We start from the raw sequence: 27,496 nt of genomic DNA on the forward strand, positions 1-27,496 counted from the left end.
TGTAGACAGTTTTAAATATTCAAAAATTTGAGATATTCTTTTGGTAATGTATGGCTCACATCAATGCCCTCACACAAGAAAACTTCCAGTCAGTCTAAAACCTGAGGCAACTGACGTTGAATGATGTTTGAAAAAGTGGCACCCACTAAGCAGAAATGATCTTAACCATTAATCTAAATGTTGTGTCAGGACCCATCTCTGTTATTGTGAAAAATATGATGTACTTTTAACTTATGCATTCCTTTTTGTTTTGGTTTTATTGTTGAGTTTCTGCAACTGCAATCGTAAGATAATTTTTGCAGACTGAATAAATCAAACATATATGCCTTTAATAACAATATTATCATTGTGTTATTAAATAATACATATAATACCTGAGTAAGTTGTCCAGCATTTGAGATTATTTGTTGTTTTCCTCAATCAACAGACCTTGGGATCAATAGATATGTTTGATCGATGGAAGGCTTACAACAAAAATAGTAACAATAACCATCGTCATCATCGATTGGCAAAACATATTCCATAAAACAATTGAATTAAACTCGATCACACACCTGAATAATGATTAGAATGTAGCCCAAACTATGTTTAAAAATCCAGAAGTCTGTTAATAAATATCAATTTTTTTTTCTTCCAAGATGTCAAAAATAATAATACATCATATTGTATGTCTGTCAAGCTCCATGTTGTGTCCGCCAAATGCCAGCATCTGACTTGCATCCATGTTGCAAATGAAATATGATAATGCATCAACTTACTGTATTTAAATATGAAATATCTGATTGGTGAGCGGGGGGGTTGCTTCCTGCAGCACACGCAGACACCGGCGGCCTCACACGACGACGACGCCGTCGGCGGAGCACAGCGACACAAACACCGCGGTGTCGTCGGAGTCATGGACGCCGCGGAGGAGCCGCTCATCGCCGGCCGCCGAGGCCGCTGATCCGCGGCACATGCTCAGTAATGTGCACCGGGACAACTTGGAAGGCTTTAGCTGTGGCTGCTGAGGTCACCGCACCGGAGGGAGGAGGAGAGGGAGAGAGAAAAAAAAAAGAAAAAAAACAAAAAAAAAAAACTACACTCACTCCCTCCACTACGCCGCCTCCATTTTGAATAGCCATGTAATAGGGGCTCCGCGTAGTTTGTGTGTGTGTCGCCCGCTGCGCTGCGTAGTGTCAACAAGCCACCGCCAGACGCCCTTCGACATGGACGACCTGTTCAGCCCGCGGAGGTAAAGTCGCGCCGCTCTCTCCGCCGCGTCGTGTCCACCCGGTCCGCCCGGCCGCTGCGCCTCGCAGCCGCACTTCGGGGGACGTTTTGCGTGGAATAGTCCCGAGTGTCAGTGGTCAGGAAGTTCGTGTGTGGCTAACGAGCTAGCCGAATAACGGCGTAATGTCGCCGTGTCGTGAGCGGCCAGCAGCCCCTCGCTGGGGGAAACGAAATGCTTTTGTGCTCGATTTCTTTTCTTCTTCTTTTTTTTTTTAACTAACAGCTATTTCTGCAGCTGGAAGCTAAGAACTGCAGCTTCTTTCTTTCTTTTTTTTTTAAACCAGGGAAGCGGATTAGCCGTGTGTGCACCGTGAAATAAATGGGTCGTGGTCGCTGTTTGAACGTGTGTCGGCGACATGCTGTGCATGCTAACGTCGGCGCTTATTGTCGATTGCGTGTTTCGCCTGGGATCGGCGGTCTGCCCGCGACTGTCAACATGTCAGTGGCTCCGAAGTGGCACACGGCGACCATGAAAATCAGCAGCTCGTGCATGATTGATTGACAGTCGTGGCAGAAGAGCGTCGGATTTCATTCATGTAATATAAGGAAACGTCTCATGCCACAGCCGAGATTGGTTCACGGTGATGGAGGGGCGGGATGTTGTTCTGCGGCTGCAAAATCACTGCTCCTGTCAACACACACACACACACACACACACACACCCCCACACACACCCACACACACACACACACACACACACCCACACACACACTCTCATCGATCATGTACACACTGTACAGCGATAATCACCCTGTAACTGACAGGTAATGTGCAGCAGGGCCGACTCCCAACTATGAGAACACGGTTGACTTTGCTTTTTTCCTTGATGGTAAACACCCTGCTGAGGTGAAGGTATTCTGAAATGTTATGCACACGATGAACTTCAGTTGCCTTATTGATTTGTTTTCATTTCAGGAGCCTGAACAGCACACAGGGCGAGATACGCGTGGGGCCAAGTCACCAGGTAAACCGTGCTAGAATTAGAATATCCTGTATGTCATAATAAGATATTGAAATGATCAATGCATTTCTATATTAAAAAAACCCTCCAAACGTGTAAATAGATGAAATGTAGAAATGATTACCTGCTTTTTACCCTTCCTTTTCAGTTAAGGTCTGCAACTAACCATTATTTTCACAAATCAATTCAACTGCAGATAATTCTTTTGATAATCCATCCTTTGTTTTGGGCTTAAAAGAAATAAAAAAACCTGCATATTATAATATCGTAGACACAGAGGTGGATGCAACTGGACAACGGTGTTGAATCAGGAGCAACTGGACTTGGTTGTAGATTCTTTAAGATGTTTCACCTCTCATCCAAGAGGCTTCTTCAGTTCTAACTAAGTTTTGGTGAAACCAGGTATTTAACCTAAGTGGAGTGTGGACAGAGCTCATTGCTACTCCAGAGTGTTGCAACTGAATCAATCTGAAACAACGACCAAGTCCCCGCGTGGATAAATATGAGCAGTGACAATCTCCACAGACATCATGGATGCAATTTTGAATTTCTTAAATAAGCATTTGGACTTTTGTTGTGTAATTGCACCTTTAAAACAACAAAACAGTAAAAGTTTACAGGACACACAGTTGCTGTCCACTTTGAAAGTGTTGAGTATTTACAGGCTCCTGTCTCTTTGTCTCTCAGGCCAAGCTTCCAGAGTTGCAGCCACGGCCGACTCTTGCTCTGCAGACTCAGACAGACAGTGAGGAGCTCATGTGGACGCCTGGGGTCAATGACTGTGACCTCCTCATGTACCTCAGAGCTGCAAGGTCAGTGTCCACACTGACTGCCATGAAGATACAAATATTTGTCATTATTTCTAATAAATTACATCTTAGAATAAACTGTGATGATTCATCTTGTCCCAAATCAACAACAAGATGCAGCTGCTATTTAATGCTTTTAACCAAATGTTTGCATTTTTCATGAAGGTGCTTTTGTTCATTGCAGAACTGTAACTGTGAATCTATATCTTGTTGCTTTAAACAAATACTTTATACCTAGCCAGTGCTTATGTTACAACAAGATTAAAACCCCAAAATAACCAGGATTAAAGACTTTTTTTTTTGACACGCTAGTGAGAGAAGTGTCCCAAATGGAGAAGTATATGCAAAACTAAAACAGCTGTGGTCTGGCCACGTGAATGCCCGTGTGGTTAAGCTCCTCACTTCGCTGCGGTGAATTTTAAGTCCGTCAATTAAAAACACAATTTATATCTTGTGTGTTCTTGTCTGTTTCCAATTGGATTTTGTTCAGGGCTTACAGACACTTTCCCCATTGTCAGCAATTTGTGTTAATTAAGAAAGTTTAGCTCAACTGAAACAAGGGATTGTGTTTAAATGTTTGAATGGTTATCAACTGCTTTCTTTATTGACCCGATTTCTTATTAGCGAAAAACCTGTGGGGCAAGGGATTTAAGAAAAGCATGGTCACGACCGGAGAAACCAGGGCCCGTATTGTTAACACAAATCATTTATTGGAATCAGACTGATCATTAAACCAGGAAAATGTAAAAATGCACTTTTAACATTGGTTTTACCTGACAGCAGAAGTGTTTTGTTTCCTTTTAAGGAGCATGGCAGCGTTTGCAGGGATGTGTGATGGTGGATCCACAGAGGACGGATGTTTAGCAGCCTCCCGCGATGATACCACACTCAATGCCCTCAACATGGTGCGGAAACCTTGAATATATAATTTTCAGTCAATTATTAGAAAAACAATATTATCTTGCAACCAAACCCTAACCTTTGTTTTTATTCCTCTATTCTAGCTTCATGCAAGTCATTATGATGCAGCCAAAGCTCTCCAGCGTCTGGTCAAGAAGCCTCTGCCAAAGCTCATTGAGAAATGCTGGTCGGAGGCTGATGTGGTGAGACGCCTTTTGCTTGTATCACAGCACTGAAGGTCAGTGCAGATAGTTTGTTTACCCTAAACAAAGTTTGTGTAAGGAGATCAAATTCTCTGCAATTAAATCGGTAGGAAGCTGAGTTATGTATTTTAAACATGCATAATCAGTATCATAAGATTGATATTATCGCTAGTGGAGCCTTTTGATTTACAGTATAATATAATTAATTTAGACTCTCCCCCTCTCCTTCCCTTTTTCTCTACAGAAACATTTCATCAAAGGCCTGAGACAATACGGAAAGAATTTCTTCCGCATCCGGAAAGACTACCTACCCAGCAAAAAGACTGTAATTGAGCACTTTGCTTTTGCAAACAGACCCGTTTGTAATGCATGCAGTGATTCCATATAATCCACATTCCTAATCAGAGTCCTAAATCCTGTTATCTGTGGTTTTATTTATCAGGGAGAGCTGATCATTTTCTACTACCACTGGAAGAAAACTCCCGAGGCAGCAGGAACCAGAGCTTATCGACAGCAACGTCGACAGCCGTCGTCTCGCAAGGCAAAGACTCGCTCTGCGGCAGCTTCAGTCAACACCACATCGCGCAATTATTCAGGTGAGCACTTCTTAACATTCTTCAGAAACATGTTGCTGCTGCTGCTGCTGCTGCTGCTGCTGAACGGGGGAGTAGTTGTGCATGCAAGATATGCTTTGGACTTGGTCTCTACTTAAGCTGATCACTTATTTTGCAGTGGATGTTAGTTCTGCCAGTGATGACGATCTTGACAGTGAAGACAGTGAACAGGACATAAAGACCTGCAGCCACTGTGGTACAACAAGTGAGTACAAGTCTGTATTTGCCATTTATCAGGTTGGGGAGTGTCAACATTTTATTTAATGTTCGTGTTTTACAGTGATTTGTGTTTGTGGAGCTTGAACCTGAAGCCACTTTTCTCTAACAGGTTCTAAAGATTTGCACCACGGAGGAAAGGATAATAACCCTCTCCTGTGCACGACTTGTCGTGCCTACGAAAATAAACACGGATGTCTGCCGCCAGCTCCGAAATCTTCAGGCGCTCCATTCATGTTTAAACCTGTTAAAGAGGAAGAAGAGGTGAACAGCAAGCATGGCATGAGGACACGGCGAAGCAGAGCACCTGTAAGCCTGAGGCGGGCAGATCAGTCATACTATTATCTTTATTGCTATTAATGAACATTTACCAGCCAAAGTTTGCTGGGAAAATTAATTATTTTACATTATGGGAAATATGTATTTTCTTGCCTGTATTTGAAGAATATCAACTATTTTTCAAGCAGCTGTCATCTTTGAGAAGTGGCCACAGGAGGCTGACAGGCTCCCCCACCAGTGAGGATCAGCAGTCCAGTAACCAGCCGTCCCCCAGCGGAGTGACCTCCACCTCTCTCAGATCGTCTTCCACAGACAACAAGAGTGAGTCCACCAAGAGGTCAAACAAGGTAAACAAAATCTACACCTTTCATTTACATTTTAAATTCTTATTTTGGACTGTACAGCTGCAGGTGTTTCATTTTGATGCTGTAGACATTAAGAAGAGGCACTCACATTCATTTTTTTAATTGTCCATCACAAAGCAATCGAAATGTGTCTTTGTTGTTGGGGACTTGAATAGCTGATGCGGAATCTTTAAGTTGAGCAGATGAAAGTTATGTTAGTCCCAGTCTTACATGTATGTGAAATTAAACATGTTAAACATGTAGGTGATCTCAACAGCATGTTCCTGGTCGATACATGTGATACCACTGCAGACATAGATGCATGTTCACGATCATTCATTGACATTTTGTCAGTCGTCGTCATTGTCTCCTGTCAGTAGTTAACAGCACTGTGTAAATATCATGCTGTGTCCACAGAAGATAAAAGAGGAGGTAACGTCACCCAAGACGACAAAGCGTGTACGAGAGAGTCCTGCTCAGGAGCCTGAAAAAGTTACACCTAAAAGGCAGAAGACACAGGTGAGAGAAGGGAACCATTGTTGCCAGATATCAAACTTCTCCAAAGCTGACAATTTGTGCCGCAGGTGCCCTAGAAGACTATTAATTCAAATCCATCAGTCTAAAGTTTCTATTTCGATATCATGATAATGACTTGTAGGCATGAATTGGTCACAGCATCCACATCAGTTTGTTTTTTTCTTCCAGGATCCACAGGGCTCCCGGTCAGAGGGAGAGGCTGAGGTAGAGGAAGAAAGCTCTTCAGAAAGCCGCAGCGCTCAGGACGATGGCAGTAGTGACACCAAAGACATTGATCAGGACAACCGCAGCTCCTCTCCCAGCATTCCCAGCCCCCAGCAGGGCAACGAGAGTGACTCGGACTCATCTGCGCAGCCCAACGGCGTCCCACAGGAGCCCGTTACCCCGGCTGCTGTGTTGGCTGACACACCAGTCCCGCCGGCCCACCTCTCTCAGGCTCCTGCCATCACTGCTCAGCCACCGCAAAGCGCCCCCTCTGCTGACCCTTCTCAGAGCCCACCTCCGCCTTCTCCAGACCCCCCTCAGCCAGCAGCCAGCCTGTCTCCTGCCACAGGGGGTCCATACAGCCGACCACCACCCGTCTCTCACTCTCTCCCTGGTCCGCCTCCTCTACCGCCAGCATTGGGTCAGGACTCGCCTCTTTTCCCAGCATTTCAGGTCCCACCTGCTCTCAACTCTGCGCAGCCTCTGCAATCACATGGCCTGTCGCCTCAGCGACCCCCACCCTTCTTTAGGGAGTCACAGCTCCCTCAGCCTCCTCTGTCTGGCCCACAAATCAAGCCTCCGCCCACCACCCCAATTCCACCTTCACACAAACAACTACCACACCAGTCTGCTACACCTTTCCCCCAGATGCCCTCTAATCTCCCCCCTCCGCCTGCTCTAAAGCCCCTCAACTCTCTTCCCAACCAGCATCCTCCAGGTGCTCCCCCTCCCCCTCTTCAGCTCATGCCCCAGCCATTGCCAATGCAGTCACTTCCAGCCCAATTTCCAGTGATCTCTCAGGTGCCGACCCACTCTGGAAAAAGCATGACTCCTTCTCACCCACCCGCGGCCGCCTCACACCCTCTCACCACTGTTACGTCTTCAGCTATCGGCCCTGTGCCGAGCCTCCAGCCATCCTACATGCCTATCCCCCTCAGACCGTCGCCGAGCAGCACAGCAGGGGGATCACTTGTTCACATTAAAGAAGAGCCACTTGATGAGATGGAAGAGGCAGAGAGCCCACCGTTGCCACCTAGGAGCCCCTCGCCAGAACCCACCATTATTAACATGGCGAGCCATGCCAGCCAGTCGGCACGGTAGGTTTTGATAATCTTAATTAATGCTAGATAATAATGCTACATTTCCTGAGAACATGTCCCACCTATTAGCTTTATTTGCTTGTATTAGTATTCTTATCTTTTGTAAACCTTTAAAGGGAAATTACCGTGGCCTGACAACCAAACATTATTTCAACAATTCACTCAACTTAGTTCCCTAAACCACTCTTGTTCTGTCCTTCAGGTTTATCAAACACCTGGATCGCGGTTACAACTCCTGTGCTAGAACCGACTTGTTCTTCACTCCACTTTCGTCGTCCAAATTGGCCAAGAAAAGAGAAGAGGCTGTGGAAAAGTCGAGGAGAGAGGCCGAACTCAGCGCTCGGCAAGAGCGCGAAAGAGAGAAGGACAGAGAACGAGAGCGAGAAAGAGAGGCAGACAGAAACACTGTGAGTACATCATTGCTCTTTATTTCCCTTTTTTTGGTTCTTCTTTGTCACATAAAACATATGGAGTTGTCTCACACACCGTCTTTCTTACAGAGAGCCACCAGCTCCTCCCATGACAGTCGTATGAGTGAGGCCCAGATGGCAGCTCAAGTACATGGACGTCCCTCCTATGAGCACCCACCCACCACTGTAGCCGCTGTGCCGCCCTATATTGGCCCTGATACACCTGCTCTGCGCACCCTGAGTGAATATGCCCGACCACATGTCATGTCCCCTAACAACCGCAACCATCCTTTCTACGTGTCCCTGAGCCCCGGTGACCCCCTGCTGGCCTACCACATGCCCGGCCTGTATAGTGCTGAACCCAGCCTGAGAGAACGTGAGCTGAGGAACCTCCGAGAGCGAGAGCTCCGCGAGAGGATGAAGCCTGGCTTCGAGGTCAAACCCCCAGACATGGAAACCTTACACCCCTCGGCCAACCCCATGGAGCACTTTGCCAGACACGGTGCCCTGGGACTGCCCCACATACCCGGGCCTCCCCACCACTTCGCACCCTTCCATCCCGGGCTGAACCACCTGGAGCGGGAGAGGATGGCTCTGGCAGGACCTCAGATGCGCCCTGAGCTGAGTTATGCTGAACGACTCACGGCGGAGCGTCTTCATGCCGAGAGGATGGCCTCTGTGTCAACTGACCCTGCTGCCAGGCTGCAGATGCTCAATGTGACGCCGCATCATCACCAGCACTCTCACATTCACTCTCACCTGCACCTTCACCAACAGGACCCCCTCGGGCAAGGTGAGGTTGGACTTGTTGACTTTAATTAGTCAGCAGTAATCCATATGGCGGTGGCAAGTTGGCCTGTATTTACTGTACGTCTTATTTCTTCATACAGGTTCAAGTCCTCATCCTCTGGACCCGCTGTCAACAGGACCACGTTTGGCCCGATTCCCCTTCCCTGGTGGCCCCATCCCCAACCCTTTACTCAGCGATCTTCCTCATGATCATGAGATGTTGCGCCACCCGCTGTTTGGTTTGTAATTTTACACCTTCACAGCCCAACACTCGAGCCTTAAAAGTGTCTAGCTTTTTGTTATTTGTTAAAAATAGTTTTCATGCCTTCCGTAGGAGGTGCATACCCACGGGAGTTGCAGGGCCCGATTCCTCAGATGTCTGCTGCTCACCAGCTCCAAGCCATGCACGCTCAGTCTGCAGAGCTGCAAAGGATGGCTATGGAGCAGCAGTGGCTTCATGGGCACCACATGCACGGAGGCCCCATACCAAGCCAAGAAGATTACTACAGGTGAGCTCTTTGAATGATGGAAAAGTTTGGTCTTTGATCCCAACAACTCATTGAAAAAAACCCTGCAAACAGACCAGTCCTTCCCAGTTGGTAAGGTTTCTCGAAGATATTGTTGGTCAAAGAAGAAAGTCCTCATCCTTGAAGCATTGAATTTCACCAGTTAAATATAAAATCATCCCATTAATCCCCAAAAATGTTTAGCTTGTCTATGAGTTACATAGACGCTCTCCTTGGACAACCCGGAGTGTTTGACCCATTGAATTCTTTAGCTTCTCCTCATGACATTCATTGACGGTGGTCATTATTGGTAGATGGTTCAACTAAAAAAAGCCTTGGGGAACATTTGGGATTTTTTGGGGGGAAATTTTCACTTTCAGGAATTTATTTTTTGTCCATGGCAGCAAAACATAGTATCACAAGTTTTCTGTAGGTTAAGCTGAACGCCTAAAGAGATGCTATAAAGCACACAAGCTGAATAACAGCGAGGCTGCAAACAACCCATATCACAATACTCCATAATTTTATTTAAAACAATACCATGTTATGAATCAAGTCCTTGATTATAATAAAACACACAACTTTTTAAAACATATTTTGCAAGAATAAAATATTGTTTTCTATTCACGCCAGCGCATTCAATTGGTTAATAACCTCAAAGATTTGTTTGATATGGGTAACTGTCACAGAGCAGACGGGGGCAGCTGTGGCAGAAAGAGCTACGGTGAAAAAATAAATATTGTAACAATTCAAATCATATAATTCAAAAGAAATGAATAATGTTTCAGTGGGAAGGGAGCCTCTCTTTCCTATTTAGTCTCACTGATAAGCCGACTGTGCTCTCCCCCTCCTACTGTTTTACATTGTTACAACATGCAGTCAACGTTGCTCAGTTCTACTCATGTTAACAGTTGTGACAACCAGCACGTCTTCTCACTGTCGTTTCTATTTCCTGCAGCCGTCTGAAGAAAGAAGGGGACAAGCCATCTTGAGTGTCAGGTGGTGCATGAAACCCTACACTTACACCCTATAGAATACTGTGTACCTTTTGAGACTGTAAAATAATGTTTGTGTCTTTTTTGTTTTTGTTTTAATATATTTTAGAAAATACTTTGTGGACCTTTTATGTGCATTCCTCGTGCAGCACTTAATGGGACTGTCAAAGTCCGTCTGAGATTTTCATATCATTTAAGAATTTATACTAGTTTTATTATGAAAAATAACGAGCAATCTTACTTATTGGTGTGAGATTTAGTGACAGGTTTTCTCTTAACAAACTGTCAAATGGTTTGATATGCAGTTATTTGAATTTGCTAAAATAAGGCTCTTACAAAGGATATGAAAACAGACAGACTTTGGTGTTGAATTTAAATATAATGTACCTACGATGATTTCTAAGTGATTTCCTTGTACAGAATGACATTTTAATCAGTGTTTGAATGAACCTAGCATGACTCAGTCTTCAGTTCTCACCAAACTAGAGTAGCAAGTTGCATTGTGGTGTCTAGACTCTGAAAGTATAGTAAAGGTTGGTTTTACTCTTAAATCTGCTAAATATTTGTCTAAATCCTAAAGTTTTATATATCAAGATATCTTTTCACAGTATAACCGAAGCTTTTATTCGCTCATTTTTGAGATTGTAAATACCACATATTCAAAATATTCTATATGAACAAGTACTATTAATATAGCAGTAGATGTGAACACACCCCCCCCCCCCCGATTCAGCACGATAGCAGTAAATTATAAGCTAAAATAAACGACATATAGTGTTATAAGGAGAGATGATTATTAATTGGACCACGACCTGTCACTACAGACCCAAAGTTTTATTAGAACAGTGTATTAACTTCATATTCAATGAGAAGTGGAGAAATTAAATCTTTGTCATGACAATGAAATAATAAAAAAAAACCTGCTTCTACATTCAATATTTATGTGATATAATACGAAGTGTATCCATTGCATATTTATTTCAATAAATATTTCTGCAGTGACACTTTATCTTCCTTGCATGTATATTTCTTCTGTGCGGAGTAAAAAAAAAGTATAAACTGTAGAAAAAAAGCATTAAACCTTCAGCTATTGTTTTTTTTTTTCACCCATTAATTTAGATAGAGCAGAGAATTAGATATAGTATTCATGGTTTCATTGCATTAAATCATTTATTACACCAAATCTGTCATATATGGAAAATTCATATGGGCCAAGTTTTATTAGACAAGAAATATTACTTATTCTAACAAGTTCTTTACACAGAATGTTTGTTCAACAGTCACAGACAACAACCAATCATTAAGCATCAATACTTGAAAGCATTTGTGTGGTGTGATTTTTTTATTATGTGTAGTTATGTAAACAGTCAAAACTACTGATGAGAAAACAGTGTGTGATTAGATCTGTTTTTCTTTTTGAATCATAGCTGATGCTGCACTGGTCTTGTCACTATACATGATTTTAGACCAGTGGTTTCCCACCCTGAAGGAGTCCTGAGATTAATCCAAGAACTTGTGAAGCACAAAACAAAATCTGATACCGAAAATAGTTTTGACTTTTCCTTACTGTTTAACGCTATATGGTACTTTTCATTATTCAAATGAAATGGTTTAAACATGAAAAGTCACTGAAGTGTTGGGAGTTTTCCAATCACACAGCTCAGTCACCATAATTAGTATTTTCTTACTACATACGAAACAAAACCAGACCAACGTCACCGTCGTGACTTTTTTCTCGTGCTTTTATCCCCATTGTCATCCTCTACGAATAAACTTCACAGAACCTACAAGCTGTTATTACCTCGTAGCTCGACTGCAGCTGTATAACACACAAACGGATGATTAAGGCACAAACAGGACATTTCGCAAAGTGCTAAAACTATTGAGCTTGTGTGCCAACATTGTGGTCCGTTTATCAAGATCAGTTTACCTAAAACTGACAAATCAAAGTTATGAAAAGTCTGAAATTCAGCTGAAATGTTTTCATGTACAGTGTGGTCCTCATCCTGCCCTCTGCACTTTACCCTCATACTCATACATGCCAATGACGATATAAAGCCTTAAAACAAGTCTTTCATACAGTATACTGTAATTGTTATTTTTAATAACTACATATTTATACTTATATTAGCATCTATTTAATTTTTGTTAATTTGCCTTTATAATTTGTTTTTCTGGTCCTTATCTTTAGCTCTGATTTTAATTGTAATCATCGCACATTATCTGTCCAATTTAATGCTGAAAAACAACAAACAAACTTTAAAACATCTGTTCACTAACTTCTACCTTAGCGTGCTGTATTGTTGCTGAAACAGTACATATTTAGCAGGTACAGTACCTGACATTTACATACAGTGCAGAACACATTTTTCACCTGGGTCCATCTATAAAAAAGATGGACCCAGGTGAAAAATGTTTGGAAATGACTTGTTGTGTACATTATGTATCAGGGATGGTCTTGAAGAGGCCTCTTATTCTTCACGTACTGCCGCAGATACTGGATAGCTGACAGCGCACTCACGTTCGCCAGCAGAGCTGAACAGGATTTCAATCAAAGGATACATTCGCTGAGTTATAAAGAAAATTCTTAATGTTCAATACTTAAAGCCCCTGATAGTGTTTCTCAACAACGTTAAAAAAATCTTCACTTAGTAGGCAGCACTCATGGTTAGAAAAAACATTTTCATTATTCAATTCATTATCATTGATTTAAGACCCCAGATTGGGAAGCTGACTGAGTAAATATGTTTTCGGGACCTTTCCTATTTAATTTCTGACACATTTGCTGGATAATGAACGTGACGGCAGAATGTCAATGCACGAGGTTTCATACCTGCTTTCCAGGCATCCGCGGCCTCTGGATCAGAAGATCTCAGAACCCAGGAGGCGAAGGCAATGCAGACCAAACACATGTCTGACTGCCTCAGCGTAGAGAAGATGCCCTCTCGTCCTGCGAGAGACATAAACGAGCAAAGCAACTTCATTTATGTCTAGTTTAGGTGTGAATGTATGTTTTGTTATGTCCAGGACCTTTCACAAGAGAGCACTGTCTTACTTGATGTGTGCGAACTTTCCAGAATGCTCTGCTGGACTACGTGATCTCTGAACATCTGAGAAGGAGTCAGAGAGACTTTCCTCTCAGAGAGCACAGTGATTGTTGGGTCATTTCCCTCCATCTTCTCAGCGCCGACTGGAAACACCCAGGCGCCAGACCTCCCGCACCAGATACTACCTTTGTCGTGGAAACTGATCTTCCTCATAGACGGCGCACTTTTCCAGCCGTGAGACCCAGGTGCAGATGTCCCACACTGGATGAAAGAGCGAGACACAACTCTTATTGGAGAGAGGCTGTCCACCTCCTCTCGTTTGCAGTCCGCACTCAAGAAAACATAGTCTGGTTTTGGGAATGTGATTTCTCTGATGGTGGGAGAACAACAGGAGAATATAGGGATGGGTTTCTCCTCACCGCAAAGGGAATAACGGAGGGAAGAGAGTGACACATCATCCATCAACGCACAAAGAGTGTAGTCAAACACAGGAGCCACTGAGATGTCCTCTGGATTATAGACGGTGACGCCCCAGGAGTCATTCCTTGCTTTATCCTCCGTGATAACACATTCAAACACTTCTGGGAAGCATGTGTGAAAATGTTCACCCGGCACGTCTGCTTCAAAACCGGAAAGAAAAGGCGTTGGTATTAGTGTTCCCTGGCTATCGCTGACTTTCCAAACCATGATTTCCTCCAGAGACTGACACCTGCTGAGAAACAGACCGTTCTCCTCATGACCAAAGAGAACAGTTAAACTGTCTTTGTTGAGAGCTTGAACATTGTGCATACTTTTGCTTTTTGTCATCCGTCTTGCGATTTGACTCAAACTGTGTGACTCCGGATCCTCGAAACACTGCCGCGCAAACTCCTCCAAAGGGACACTCGTCTCCTTCCCCTCGGAGCTTGTCGTCTCCCTCCCCTCATGGGATAAAAGAAGAGAGTCACTCGTCCTGTCTTGGCTCTTGCTGTGAGGATCGGGACTGGGGTTCCTACTGGTGCCAATGAACTGCCAGTACTCCTCTTCAAAATCCGAGGTGGAAAACTCACAGCTCGAGCGATCTGGCTTGGACTCGTCAGGCTGCGTGAAATAGTCTGAGTCGGCCGTGTCCGACAACTCCATGAGACCGCCATCACATGAATTATACTGCGCGGTGTCAGCCAGAAAGTCGTGGCTTGTTGAACATTCATCAGCATGTGCTGTCACCGTTTCTTGTGTTTCTCCGGGAGGCGTGCTTCTGCCCATCCTGAGCTGCAAAATGTCGTTTATCGTCAGCTTTTCCATTTCGTCCCAGAAGGCAGAAATGGCGAACACGGGTCGAGTGTGGCCCGCGACCTCGGCGTATGTTTCAGGGCTGTTGGCCGCGGGGCAAGGTGTTACAGTCAAATCGGGAACAGGGAGAGGACTGAGCTGGTCTCCTGAAGAGCTACCAGATGCTGAAAGATTAATTTTCTCTTCCTGGGGTCCCGTTGTGTCCGAGAGCATGTGGAGCTCTGTGCTGTGTGTGGGAATATCACACGCAGAGTCGTCATCTGGCATTTTGTTGGCTGTTTGGCCAGCAGATGGAAACATCAGTTCAGGCTCAACACCGTCGTTGCATTCGTAACTGTCACAGTTGGCAGCTGCTACATTGCAGGAGAGAGCGTTTGGACGAGCATGCATTTGTGTTTCCCGTGTACTGTCGGCATCTTTCAGAGACACCGAGCGCTGCAACAGTGTTAGATCTGCAGGCCGAAAGTCCTGAGTGTCCTCCACTGATTCAGTAGCAGACAAATAACCTTCAGAGTCATAGCTGTGAATGGAGAAGAACTCAACACCATCTTCAGACTCGTCTGAGTCTGCACTCTCCGCCTGTGAAGGCTCTTTGGGTGTTAACTTGTCGTGTGATGTGGATGCCGAGCTGCCTGCTACGTGTTTGTTTCCGTCCATCGTTGCCTCAGTTATATTTTCTTTGGTGGAGTGAGAGATCACAAGTTTTTCTGATACGTTCTCTACATCGCAAGACGTCAGCAACAGATCTGAAATGCTCTCATCATTTATTTCAGCACTCTGATGCCCGCCCGAGTTTTGAACCAGGTTTTGGTTCGATATAGTGAAGCCCCCCACGACTCTTTTTCCTGCAGGTTCACTCTTATCTTCGTCGATCTCTAACTCCATGCCGTTTCCAAGAGATTTCTCCTGCCTGTGGCCGCACATGTGACGTTTCTTACATGGGTTATTTTGTCTTCGTTTTTTTTTCCCAGCGGCGGCACCCACCCGCCGTCGTGCAGGGCTGCAGTCCAATGTCACAAACCAGCGCTCCCTCTCCGCTTGTGGAGCGACACCGCTCTCGTCCTCGCTCACGGCTGCAGCGTGTGGCCCAGTCACATCTAGTTCTGCTCGGTCGGGGAACATATGATCAGGTTCATGTCCGGAAATATCGGCTTCTGTTTGGAAACCTCCATCCTCCGTTTTCACTGAAGAACACTGAACATGTCGTGTTCCAGTTTGCAGTGTGTTTGTAATGTTTTCACGTGTCTCCTCTGTGACGTCCTCTGCAGCCTGCACATGCAGCTCGAGGCACATTTCCTGATCCACCTGCGTCACTGGTTCTTCTGTCTCGTGCAGCATTGTCGACAGCTTCGCACAGCTCTCTCCTGCCGCAGCGTTGCTCTCAGCTCTGTCACTGTTCACATCAGGGCTCTGCTGTATCGCCCGCAGGCCCGAGCTGAGGACTGACTCTGAGTTTTCTGACTCCTCTGAATCGCTGAGGCGCGAGCTATCTGGGCGGGCGAGCGAAGGCCGCAGGAGGCCGCACTCTTCACTCTCATCGTAGAAGCTGGTCCAATCGAACTCCGCAATGTGCATGCTGTGATCTAAATCATCCATTTTGATACCTCACATGCACTTCAATCTGGAAAAAAAAGAAGATAAATACAACGATCAGAGATTACAGGCTTTGATGTTTGTTTTGCAGAAAAAAAGTGGCAGTGTACCAGTACATCCTTGGCGACCGCACAGGGTTGTGGTTCGACGTTACACCAACACATGGAGTTAAAGATAGAGCGCAAGCATTTGTCTCAAGCTTAACTTTGCTGTAATCAGCTCCTGTATTAGTTCAAAGCTTGAGAAGTGAATACCCCAGAGTGCAGCTAAAGCAAGAGCACCTTGGTCACAAGTTCCATAACAGATACCAAAATACTCCACGGCCCTGCTCCATGAAAACATGTCATACGACCTGATATGAAAGATTCAGCCAACGTCGGGGCACAACTCTACTGTATCATGTTAACAAACACTTTCTGTAAACAGTGAAATTGACAAAAAGAATTAGATAAACACAAACATATCTTGTGGAAAAATTGTGCCAGTATAAATAATTTCCTCAAGTGTGTATCATATTTTGTATTTGAGAGACACATTTTATGCACTATTATTTTAGCTTGAGTGATAAATGTTTTCTTTCAGGCGTGCCGTTATTACACTCGTTCATTTTTAGCATAATTGACATTGGTGTTATTAAAATTCTTTCAGCTGCTCTCCCTCAATGTCACTAAAGGTCTTGCGTTTGTACTTCATTCAAACAACTAACATGAGGCATATCGCCTCGGTGGGTCAGTGTTCATTTTCTGTAGTCAAGAGGGACCTACCTGTTGCAGAGGAACGACACATCCAGTTTGAAGGTGGCAGTACTTTCTCCCTGCAGGAACATTTCAGCTGGGATGTTTGTCTGTCCTTGTCACACTGGGGCCTTGCACTCAGATGTTATAAATAGAGTAGTATGTCCAGTCACATGTAGCTGCTGGCGCAAATGTCCTTCCCGACGTTACCAGAGGTGTGACATTTCAGTAACCAAAAAAATACAGGCCCCGCTCTCATTCATCAGAGGTGAGATCAATAATCACTTCCATTATGATGCTAAAACATGATGGGAATACAATGGCACTGATAAATATATCATATTTAAAGTGACAAAATCCTTTTAACTGTTATTTTTTTCTCCATGCAATACAACTTTTGAATTTGTCAAATAATTTTTTTTTCTCCAGTCTTCTCCAGAAAAAAAAGCACCTTTCGCTAGTGTCTGCAAACTTTATAATGACATGATTGTGGGCTACATGTTTATATATTTATTAAAAATGTGTAACTTAGTTTAAATACTGAACTTTTGTCCATGATTGCCGTCCATTCATGTCAATTCAAAACATGTCAGTTAAGGAAAGATATCACCATAAAATTGAGATTCTTGATTTAAATAGAAAAAAACATTTAAACTCATTTAAAAAATATATATTATTGTAAGATCTAAAATTATTTTGGACTGCAACATCAGTTCATAAACAAACATGTCTCCCATATCTGAAAATCAGATAATTAAGACTTGGTAGCATTAGAATGTTTTCTTTAGTTTGAATTTTAACAGAAATAAATAAATGGCCCTCCGATTGGCTGGTGAACTGTCCAATGTCAGCTCCAGCCCCCTGCGACCCTTAGAGGATAAAGCGGTATGGATAATGGATGGATAGTTCAAGATAAATTAAGTTAAGTTTTAAATTAAATTAAGTTTTCCTTCCAGATTAGTTAATTTATAAATCTGGCAGGAACCAATACCTGTATTCCGTAATGAACGGAAAAATGAAAAAGTAATGGGCACAACAACTCTTAGTGGGGTATTGTCTATTGGAAGCAGGAATCAGAAAAGAATGTCAAAATTATATAAAAAAAATAAACAGTATACAAGTTCATATAACAGTGGAAAGGTGCTTTATTTCTGCAAACTATGCATACGTCTTCAGAACATTCTTCATGGCATTGAAACAAAAATATGTACATCATTACAAAAGCAATACATCATTTGTATAAAACAATATTTACATGTATTCAGCTAATGGTTGTCTGTACAAACACCAAACACAAAGCGTAAAGGGGGAATATTCAGGGAATGGTCGGCGCCTTTTAACTGGCGCACTTCTGATCGCTCAACGTATGGAAATGACTTTTTATGGCCTCAGTGTTGTCAAGATATAAAAATATATTAAATAAAATACCACGTTGCAAATAAAACTTGGATAACTAGCCTTGGTTTTTGAGTTGTGCACAGTAAAGGCCACTGGATATTATTCAAACACACAATTATTCAACACGTCATGACTGAAGGTTTCCCGGCTGCATTCAAAGCTCAGAATGGCACAGTAATCACAGTAATGGCACACATCACGAGTCAGTTTCTTCAGAGAACATTTGGCAAAGGTAATAGTAGTCAAGTAACGTTCACAATGCAACAGAAATGTTGCCAGTTATACAACAAAACAATCTCAATCACACTCGATGGCAAATTATTTTGAGAATTTCTTTTAAAAAAACTCAAGGTCTAACATTAGCTGATGACCTCAGATTACTAAAGTGCAGAAGGATTCAAAAATGTTATGTTCTGAGAGAAAAATATTTTGGCATTAAACTTAACTTCATGGAACAAACTTCTGTTAAGTTTTAGAAGGATCACAGAATTTCCTGCAAAAAAAAATTGATTTTTTTTATGGCCTCTGAGTCTTAAGTGGGTCTTCTGTGGAATGTAATAAATAATCCATGTTACTGCGATGCATGATTTGTTATACATGTAAAATACATTCAACTTGCTTGAGCTCACAAAAATAGTAAATACAAACGCAAAAATAAAAACACAAAGTCAATGAAGTAATTATCAATACAGTGGCCACAGTAACTCTCCCTACAACGTCCCGGTCCACCAGAAGAATCCTATTTCTATTCGTCACATTAAATATCTATTCTGTCCGTCTAATTGGTCAAATTCAGTGCACCCTTACAAAACCAAATAAATATCACACATAAGAAAAAAAAAATCCTATTCAGCGAACTCATAAAAAAAATCCATCAAATGTCACTCTGTCCAAAATATCAGCGTCACTTGCTACGCATATATCCCGGAATGTCCAATTATTCCTTTAACAAACGGTTTCACGTGTTCTGCTTTAAGAGTGATCCTGAATGATAAGTCTATTCATACCGACCTGCAATGTTTTAAATTTACAGAGAGCATTTTTAAATGATTTTACCTGGGATATCTTAGTTATCATATGTCTGCTTATTTAAAAGAAAAAAATAATTTAATATTCACAAGTCGATGGCTCCGTCAATGAGAGACAATTGAATTAAAAAAAATTTAATTTGACCACCTGTTCTTTCTACACGATTGATGAGAAAATCTAACATCGTTCCTGAGCTTTCTCTCCCACCTGCACCGACACTGCCACCGCCCTCTTACACATTATAGACTTGAGTGGTGGACGTTGTGGGGACTGTGGCACTGTTCACCGTTGGTGTTGCAGAGGGACGCTCCCTTCTGACATATCTTGGCTTCCTCACTTAAAGAGAAAGAAAGAAACACAAACATTAAATGAGGAAAAAATGCACTGGAATTGGTCAGAGCATCTTTGAGCCTACGTTTATTAGATTTGTGCCCAAGATCGTGTTTCATGATTACAAGCCTCTCATTGGAGTCCAGTATTTAAATGGTTTGCCTCATATCAAAGGGACAGATTCTTCCTTTAATTAAATAAAAACAAAAAGGGCGTAATGTTGTTTGGCCCTCCAATTTAACCAATCAGTGCACTTCTTTTTTTCAAATCTGTACCTGTGTTGCTTTCCTTGATTGTGAAGCACTTTGTCTCAACTCTTGTTGTTTTTAAATATGCTACTTAGTTTAATCTGATTTGAATTGACCTACGGTCCTCAAAAATCTAACACTTCTTACCAACATTGCCAAATAGTCCTGGGTAATATTTTGACTGCTATGCATTACTCACCAACCTCACATAATACTAGAACCTGTTTGGCAAGATCAGAAAGGTAGTTTGCAGTAAGTCGCACAAGTAAGACAGTGTAGTCCTCTTACCTGATGAGGACGGAATCATGACAGCCTGAAAGAGGAAAAAAAAGAATTCTAAATATCCCTGAGAGACACAAACTATAATTATTTGTTAAAAATAATTTGAACAGCTGAAGAACATTGCTGAGGTTTCAATAAACAGATTCAGTCTCTACAAGTCTCTGAAAGTACTCTAACAAACAGTAAAATTGACTTACTGTCTCACTTGGTTGGAAAATGAAGGCTGTAAAAAAGTACACAACATAATGTTACGCATCACTGAGGAAAAGCAATAACACTGTGTTTCCCATATACTTCATGCTGTGCTACATAGGATTTAATGGCCGTGTAACAGTGTTAGCGCAGCAGGATCTGTAGAACTTCATAGTCCATTTTTCAGTGCTTACCTTTATTGCGGCGGTAGAAGATGCCCGGGAGTCGGTTGGAGCGTTTGAGGTAGAAAAAGGAGGCGACAGACAGGATCAGGAACAGGCTGATCAACAGTGTTCCCAGAAGAAGAGAGGCTGCCACGCCTGGCCCTCCTGTTGAAAGACACAAGCCCAAGCAGGAAACAGAAAACGAGAAATATGACAAAAATCTTATTTACTTCTACAAACATTACTCCATCATCATGCACTTACGTAAACTTAACTTACATTTCAAATCAACCACAATCTATGTGCTCTATATTAACCCTTAAATGGGTTAATTAAACCTTAAAACTAAATGAACATAGTTTTTCTCATAATTCAGACAAACAGACAGTTAAAAAATATTACAAACTGCTGAAAACATCAAACCAGTCTCTAATGACTGTAGACACGGTTTCTTACCAATTTTGGGAGTGACTGTGGTTACAGTTGTATGATTCTTCCGCTCCACTGTGTAGTCTAGCATGGACAGAAAAAGTGCAAATTCAAAACTAAAAATATATGATTTTCATTTATCCAAAACAGTGTGAGCAGTTCTCAGTCCTTACTGTAGGTGCACACTGTTATGTTTTCCAGGTCCACGGATGCTGAGTCACAGAAGATGCAAATTGTGTTGCTGTTGTCAAGGACACGCAAGAAGCAGCCTCAAGAATTCAAAAGAATAGTAGAAAGTGACATTTCCATTTATGATTATAGAGCAGGGATCAAAAACACCAAATGAGGGGCAGTCTTTCAGAAGAATGTCATTCCAGGGAGTTTCACAGATCTGGAGAATTAATACCAGAGTGCGTTGAAGCTGTTCCTCAACAGTTACTGGCTCAAATTTGCCTTTAATTTTGCCTCCCTTTGTATACAATATAATATCATATATACAATTACAGTGGGTTAAAAAAGTCTGAGAGACCTTTTTAATGCATGTGTAAAATCTAAGGGCTCTGCTTTCTACATTTCGATGATAGATTCATTAATGACCCTAGGAGAACTTTCTCTACCACTAATGTCTATGTGGTGATAAAATGCTGATTGTGCAAAAAAGTTCAAACTCCTCGATCACAGTTGTTTGACACAATCACTCAAAACATCCACATTACCTGGCTCACAGTGAGTGTCGTTTGAACAGGAATTGTTCACTCTCAGTTTGTCACCACAGCACTCGAGAGAGTTCTGGTGTAAGGCCTGTAAAGAGAGCAGCGTTCCTGGATTATCACATCAATGTCAAATTGTCAATACGTCACTATTATTATTAATGCCCTGTATTTATCATCAGCTATATATATATATATATCCATCCATCCATCCATCCATCGTCTACCGCTTTATCCATTTAAGGGTCGCAGGGGGGCTGGAGCCAATCCCAGCTGACAGTGGACGAGAGGCGGGGTTCACCCTGGACAGGTCGCCAGCCTATCGCAGGGCCACATACAGAGACAAACAACCATTCACTCTCACATTCACACCTACGGTCAATTTAGAGTCTCCAATGAACCTAACCCCATTCTGCATGTCTTTGGACTGTGGGAGGAAGCCGGAGAACCTAGAGAGAACCCACGCATACACGGGGAGAACATGCAAAAAGACCCTGGTTGGTTTGAACCGGGACACGAACCCAGATCCTTCTTGCTGTGAGGAGAAAGTGCTAACCACTACGTCACCGTGCTGCTCATTGTGGCAACTGTTGGGTCTTTATGTAATATTGTGAGGTCTCGACCTCACTATGTAAAGTGCCTTGAGATAATGCACGTTTTGGCCCTTTGGCTCAGTAACGCTCATTTTCTTACCTTAGTTACAGGTGTCTCAGGTCTGATGAGGATCACAGTGGCAGCCAAGACCAAAAGGAATGACAGAGCCATATTCGAACCCTCGGGGACCAAACTGACTTGGAGATAGATATTAAATGATCACTTTGATTAGGCACATAGATGACACATTACCCATTCATCCCATATGACAGATGATTAATTTAACTGATTCTGATAAACGTATTGCAGATACTTGAACTTGGTATTGATCAAAAACATGTACTAAATTTACTCGTTTTAATTAGGCGACACCGTTTTGTTATGTCTTTTGTTCAGACATGGTGTACTGTATATCATAACTTGGCTTCTTTCTTAAAAAAAAAGGAAATTGTATCTCTCAGAGCACGGTAATCAACAAAAGTACAGTCAGTGTTGGTATCAACTGTACCATGAATAACTAAAAAAAATATATATCTCAGGATAAGTTATTGAAAAAAAAAGGACAGCTGGTATTGATAAGTCAATTTCCTTTTTAGATAAATAGACAACACCCAGCCCTATTTGCTAGTGTGTATGTCTTAAGTATTGCACGGCTGCGTCATTTTGACTCAATGTAAAAGTGTTGCTCCCCTCCATTTATTTCAGAACAGTGCACGACATGAGGAGTTTTAGGGGAAACTTTGTCTTTGTCACCCACAACAACAACAACAACAACAACAACGACGACGTCGACGTCGACAACAACAACAACGACGACGACGACAGTGTCACGAGGGAGCGCTCTTCCACCAAAGTGACTTTGTAAGCACTGGCCACAACTGCGACACCTTCACATTTGTCTCAATGTGAAGTCATTCTATCGAGGGACGAAGCCTCGAGCAGCAGCTCGTGTCTGAGGAAATGACCTGGGACGTGCTGACCTCAGGGAGGTGACGTCACACCAGGACACAAGGTGTTTCGCTAGCTAGCACCTGTCACCAGGAAGTTACACCGAGTGTGCGGGCAGCTAGAACCGACGAGGCCACCGTCGGAGGGACGTGTGTGCTAATATGTCTGCATCTCTTTTACATTATCACCTGTACGTGTGTGTGTGTGTGTGTGTGTGTGTGTGTGTGTGAGTGTGAGCGTGCGCACACAGAAACAGACCGAGCACCTGCCCGCACGTTGGTGGATGTAGACGCACAAAAAAGTTCACTCACCGGACCAACACCAGGCTTTGGCCCTGACCAAACTCCTGGGTGCGGTTCAATCTGCCGTCAGGTCTCGTCCGCCGCAGACGGATCGACAGGCGGTCTCCGATATCTGCGGGCAGATTTGTCATTAACGCACCGGTGCGGGAACAAACAGCAGATAATCCTCCTGCAGCTCCTCCGGTGCTGCTGCTGCTGCTGGCGGGGGCTTTAATTGAAGCGTATGCACTTCCGGGTACGATTTTCAAAGTAAAACCCCCCCAACCGAGCCGCTTTCTGAGTCACTACTTCAGGTGTCGTCAAGGCGATAGTGCTGCAATAAACTCTGCTTTCACGAAGGAAAGTGATGGTAAGGTTTAGTTGAGACTGTTTTAGAGAGGAGCTGTTTCAGCTGTATGGCCGCCCTTCACTATCTAATAAAATGACTGAATCATTGCACTGTTGTGACAGATCAGTGTTGTTGGCCAGCGGCCTACTTAGGAAAAGCCACAGCTAGCGGCCGCTCCTGCTTTTTCGGCGGTACCTGAACGCAGCCTCGCCTGGCTCTGGAGCGGTCGAATGGCGGGAGATGTGAACTAAACACTCGCTTCTTGTTTATCGCCTGCTTGAACTGTGAGTCTGATTTTAAAATGTATTTAATCCAAAACAACCAATGTATATCACTAAATTCACCAATACAAGTATTCGGTAAAGGTTTGAAAAGATGATTTTTTAGTTTATGGTATCCCAACTTTAAATTGACCGTGTAGTAGCCTTAGCTAGCTAATCGTCGTTAGCTAGCTAAGACTAGCTCTGTTAATGCTAACTAAGCTAACTTGCATGATTCAACAACATCCTGTCAGCTGCTATATTGGTGCTGTTAAGGTGACGCAGCTCACTATAACCGCTGCTAACTGTTTCTTCTTTACTAACAGGCAACCAAGCGCAATGAATCACATAAGGAACATAAAAGAAATGCTGAGCATCCCGGCTGGAACCAGGTGGTTAGCTTACTGAGCTGCGCTATTCCTCACATTTTTTCACGATTTTCTGACAGCTCATAGGCAAAATTATTAATTGATCAACTATGGTAATATTTACCATAGATTAATAGCTAAGAATAATTGTCAGTTGCAGCCCCACACGGAACAATGTTTTCCTCATTGACCAACAAATCTACATCGACTTTCGGTTTAGCTGCACAAACAAATTACGTGTTTGTCTTTTCTTCACGCGTCAAACCTTGTGGCGAGAAACCGATGTGCAGGAACGTGTCCACCAGTGGCTACTCCAGCTTCACGGACTCGCAGATATTCTTCGGGACTCAATTTTGGCCCGAAAATTCCCAGAGCACGTCTCAGGATATGAGTTTGTCATCCAGTTCACAAGAGGTGAGACTGATCAGCTTCCTGATTGTGGATGCGTGGGTAACGCTGCCCCGCAGGTCAAATGGCATTATCACTTACATGTATGTTACTCTCAGACAGTATTTATAGTATAGACAGTCAGAAGACCATGTTTGTGCTTTTGTTCCTTTAGTAAGATTATATATTCATAGAGTTCCATCTCATCCCTACACAGATTTAAATAATTTAGTATAGTATAGTACTGTAACCACCATTTCAACCACAACACATAACATGTGGTTTGTAGGGCCAAGACACTGTATCGCATGAGAGATTTTGCTTTGTCTGTTTTACTGCGTTGCCCATCCCTGTAATTTTCTCTGGTTGTATTGGGCCGTCCTTCTTGTTCGTCTGCACGGAACTCATAAGGATTGTTGTATGAAAATGTAACCTAAATATGGGACCATGAGCATGTGCAGTTGTTTTGATAATCTCTCAGATTATAATGAAAATAGTCATGTCTGTTTTATGCCTTTTATTACCTCTGAGTCTTGTCTCTGTACAGGCGAGTGACCCAAAGTTTTCCAGCAATTATCGCACCAAACCTCTCCTGTTTGGAGAACTGAAGGGGAAAACCAGGCCTTATGGAATACTGGATAAATTTGAAGAAGACAGGAAAAAGGCAAAAGAAAACAATGACAGGTACATGTGGGATCCAGACAATTATAGAGCATACAAAAGAATTATTTGTGTAGAATTTTCCTTAAATTTTAATAATTGTCGTCACATTTAAAATAATAAAACTTTGGTCTGTGGCATTAAAATTAATTAAATATGGTGAAATTCAACAAATATAATTGAGAGTAAAAATGAGACTACAAACTGCAAAAATGTCCCTAATCAACTGGGAATTCTACAATCTTTCATTAACAGCAATCTTTTAGCCAAAGAATGTCAACATACAAGAGAAACTCATAACACTGTAAGTAATGATGGACATCCATTAAATTTTTTGATTATACAGCTCCTCTTCTCTAGACGTAACTATTGCTGCAATGTTTTTCAGATCCAACAACTTGTCGCAGGCACAGACAGAAATATAGCTGTGTGCCAAACTGTCCTTGAAAAATTTGACAATTTTGCATCTACAAGTAAGTTTTCTAAAAGGACAGATATATATTCATATGAACTGCCTTTCTGCAAAGATTTAATTAATTTAGTCAAAAGATAGTAAGCAAGCATTTCTTTCCACCAGTAGATGGTGCACTTTGCCCACTGATTGAAAATTTGTCATAATTTTTTTTCACTATAGGCTTCCATGACTCGTTTTAATTTATTTCCTATGTTTTTATTGGCTCATCCCAGTGCAAAATAATCTGAAGGGTCTTCAGAATGACATCTCCCAGCATTTTGAGACTATGTTAAATAAAGTGAATTCCCTTAAAGAGGAGATGACAGAGCTGGAGGAAAGTGGGAAAAAGGTAAATATCATGTTATGTAGAGTGTCGGTGGCTGGTCAGCATTTTCATGATATAAAAATGTATTGTGGTTGGTAATAAATGTCACCGAATGGTGATCAGGGTACTTGTTTATTCTTTTTTTCAAGAGTGCAGACACTACAGCAGAACTTGGTTCAAATCTGCAAAGCTTGAAGAGTAGTCTTGAGAGTCTGAGAGAGGAGCAGGAGAGAGAGCGAAACATGCTCGCAGAGGCCCTGAAGCTGCTCAGCACCCTTGTCTCAGAGCATTCAGCCAAACACAGTCCTCAGAGAGGGATGAGCAGCACCGTCCAGGCGTCACTGGGACCAGAACAGTCACTCTCCAACATCCTTCTGCACAACAAGCTCGAAAGCACGCAGCTTACATGTACATCGCACAACCGTGAACACAAACCGATTGAAGTTCCCCCTCAGAAGCCCGGTGGCAGCATTAGAAAGAAGAAACTTGCTCTCAAGGGCAATGGGAGGCGCAGAAAGAGGCCACTGGTGCTCTCACAGAGGAGTAAACGCACTGTCTCAGATGAAAACAGTCCATCTCTGATGAACTATAACAAAGTGCAGAATGTTGCGACACCCCTCGGTGAGCGCTGTGACCTGAACACTGTAACAAGCCAGGACAGTCTTAACCCAGACTGTCTGTCGATGCTATGCAGGGAGACGAGGTCCAGTAAAGCTGCGGGGGGTCTCATCACCCCCTTCACCTGCTGGTCTCAGGACAGCAGCAGCTCTATGTGCCTTGCAGGAATTGAACCCATCTTAGAGAAACTGTCAGCTGAGTCCAAGCCGGGGACCCCAATGAAACCTGAAGGCCTCTGGCAGTTGTTTGACATGGACCGCCATTCTGATTTTGGCTTTTAGAGGACGAGTAGAGCACTAAGAATAGTGTAACCTTTGTTTTTGTTTTTTGGAGCAAGGCAATAAAAGCCAAAATTTTTTATTATTATATTTATTATTATTGTGCCTATGTTCTGTTATTTATGGATTCGGGTTTTTGAAGAATGAACCTATTGATAAATGTTTTTTGTCTTATACTTGCGGTTGTCATACATTACTCATACTGTTGACTTCACATTAAAAAAATTAACTGAAAGGCTTTGCAAACAAATTATCTATCCATGGTCTACGGCATTATTGCATTTAAGGGTTGCGGGGGGGTTGGAGCCAATCCCAGCTGACATTGGGTGAGAGGCGGGGTACAACCTGGACAGGTCGGCAAACAAATAATTCTTTTAAATTATTACTAGAAGTGGAAACCACATTTATCC

At 42.7% G+C, this 27,496-nt stretch overlaps 4 protein-coding genes across 15 annotated transcripts; 2 read left to right on the forward strand and 2 right to left on the reverse strand.

Moving 5' to 3' along the window:
• Nucleotides 1–762: 762 nt before the first annotated feature.
• On the forward strand, nt 763–11,145 carry rereb (arginine-glutamic acid dipeptide (RE) repeats b). 5 transcript variants are annotated; one of them, XM_035632842.2, is made up of 17 exons: nt 763–1,231; nt 2,185–2,233; nt 2,918–3,042; nt 3,845–3,944; nt 4,044–4,142; nt 4,387–4,467; nt 4,585–4,738; nt 4,875–4,961; nt 5,085–5,281; nt 5,437–5,598; nt 6,013–6,114; nt 6,301–7,433; nt 7,639–7,843; nt 7,937–8,639; nt 8,737–8,874; nt 8,952–9,144; nt 10,100–11,145. In XM_035632842.2, exons 1-17 carry the CDS (start codon nt 1,206–1,208, stop codon nt 10,131–10,133), a joined length of 3,588 nt encoding a protein of 1,195 aa, XP_035488735.1. In that variant the 5' UTR covers nt 763–1,205; the 3' UTR covers nt 10,134–11,145. The 5 variants fall into 5 exon arrangements, with proteins under 5 accessions (XP_035488735.1, XP_035488737.1, XP_035488736.1 ...); XM_035632844.2 differs by having other exon boundaries at nt 6,016–6,114; XM_035632843.2 differs by having other exon boundaries at nt 5,440–5,598.
• LOC118310070 (PPARGC1 and ESRR induced regulator, muscle 1) lies at nt 10,840–16,907 on the reverse strand. Its single transcript, XM_035632848.2, has 4 exons — nt 16,813–16,907; nt 13,192–16,076; nt 12,970–13,086; nt 10,840–12,671 (listed from the first exon to the last, which is right to left on the reverse strand). Exons 2-4 carry the CDS (start codon nt 16,049–16,051, stop codon nt 12,583–12,585), a joined length of 3,066 nt encoding a protein of 1,021 aa, XP_035488741.2. The 5' UTR covers nt 16,052–16,076; nt 16,813–16,907; the 3' UTR covers nt 10,840–12,582.
• Nucleotides 16,908–17,909: 1,002 nt separating this feature from the next.
• On the reverse strand, nt 17,910–23,657 carry c6h1orf159 (chromosome 6 C1orf159 homolog). 4 transcript variants are annotated; one of them, XM_035631873.2, is made up of 9 exons: nt 23,418–23,657; nt 22,258–22,351; nt 21,571–21,655; nt 21,028–21,066; nt 20,882–20,938; nt 20,456–20,590; nt 20,267–20,292; nt 20,076–20,100; nt 17,910–19,545 (listed from the first exon to the last, which is right to left on the reverse strand). In XM_035631873.2, the coding sequence occupies exons 1-9, from the start codon at nt 23,537–23,539 to the stop codon at nt 19,442–19,444; spliced, it is 687 nt and encodes a 228-aa protein (XP_035487766.1). In that variant the 5' UTR covers nt 23,540–23,657; the 3' UTR covers nt 17,910–19,441. The 4 variants fall into 4 exon arrangements, with proteins under 4 accessions (XP_035487766.1, XP_035487765.1, XP_035487768.1 ...); XM_035631872.2 differs by having other exon boundaries at nt 21,028–21,123; XM_035631875.2 differs by having other exon boundaries at nt 21,028–21,123; nt 22,258–22,355; nt 23,418–23,554.
• LOC118309578 (interactor of HORMAD1 protein 1) lies at nt 23,617–27,321 on the forward strand. 5 transcript variants are annotated; one of them, XM_035631867.2, is made up of 9 exons: nt 23,617–23,757; nt 23,859–24,020; nt 24,323–24,388; nt 24,634–24,778; nt 25,299–25,435; nt 25,667–25,715; nt 25,800–25,884; nt 26,099–26,214; nt 26,340–27,321. In XM_035631867.2, the coding sequence occupies exons 3-9, from the start codon at nt 24,336–24,338 to the stop codon at nt 27,087–27,089; spliced, it is 1,335 nt and encodes a 444-aa protein (XP_035487760.2). In that variant the 5' UTR covers nt 23,617–23,757; nt 23,859–24,020; nt 24,323–24,335; the 3' UTR covers nt 27,090–27,321. The 5 variants fall into 5 exon arrangements, with proteins under 5 accessions (XP_035487760.2, XP_035487761.2, XP_035487764.2 ...); XM_035631868.2 differs by having other exon boundaries at nt 24,637–24,778; XM_035631871.2 differs by having other exon boundaries at nt 24,641–24,778.
• The last annotated feature ends 175 nt before the right edge of the window (nt 27,322–27,496 follow it).

Source organism: Scophthalmus maximus, chromosome 6 (genome assembly GCF_022379125.1).
Source record: "Scophthalmus maximus strain ysfricsl-2021 chromosome 6, ASM2237912v1, whole genome shotgun sequence".
NCBI lineage: Eukaryota > Metazoa > Chordata > Actinopteri > Pleuronectiformes > Scophthalmidae > Scophthalmus > Scophthalmus maximus.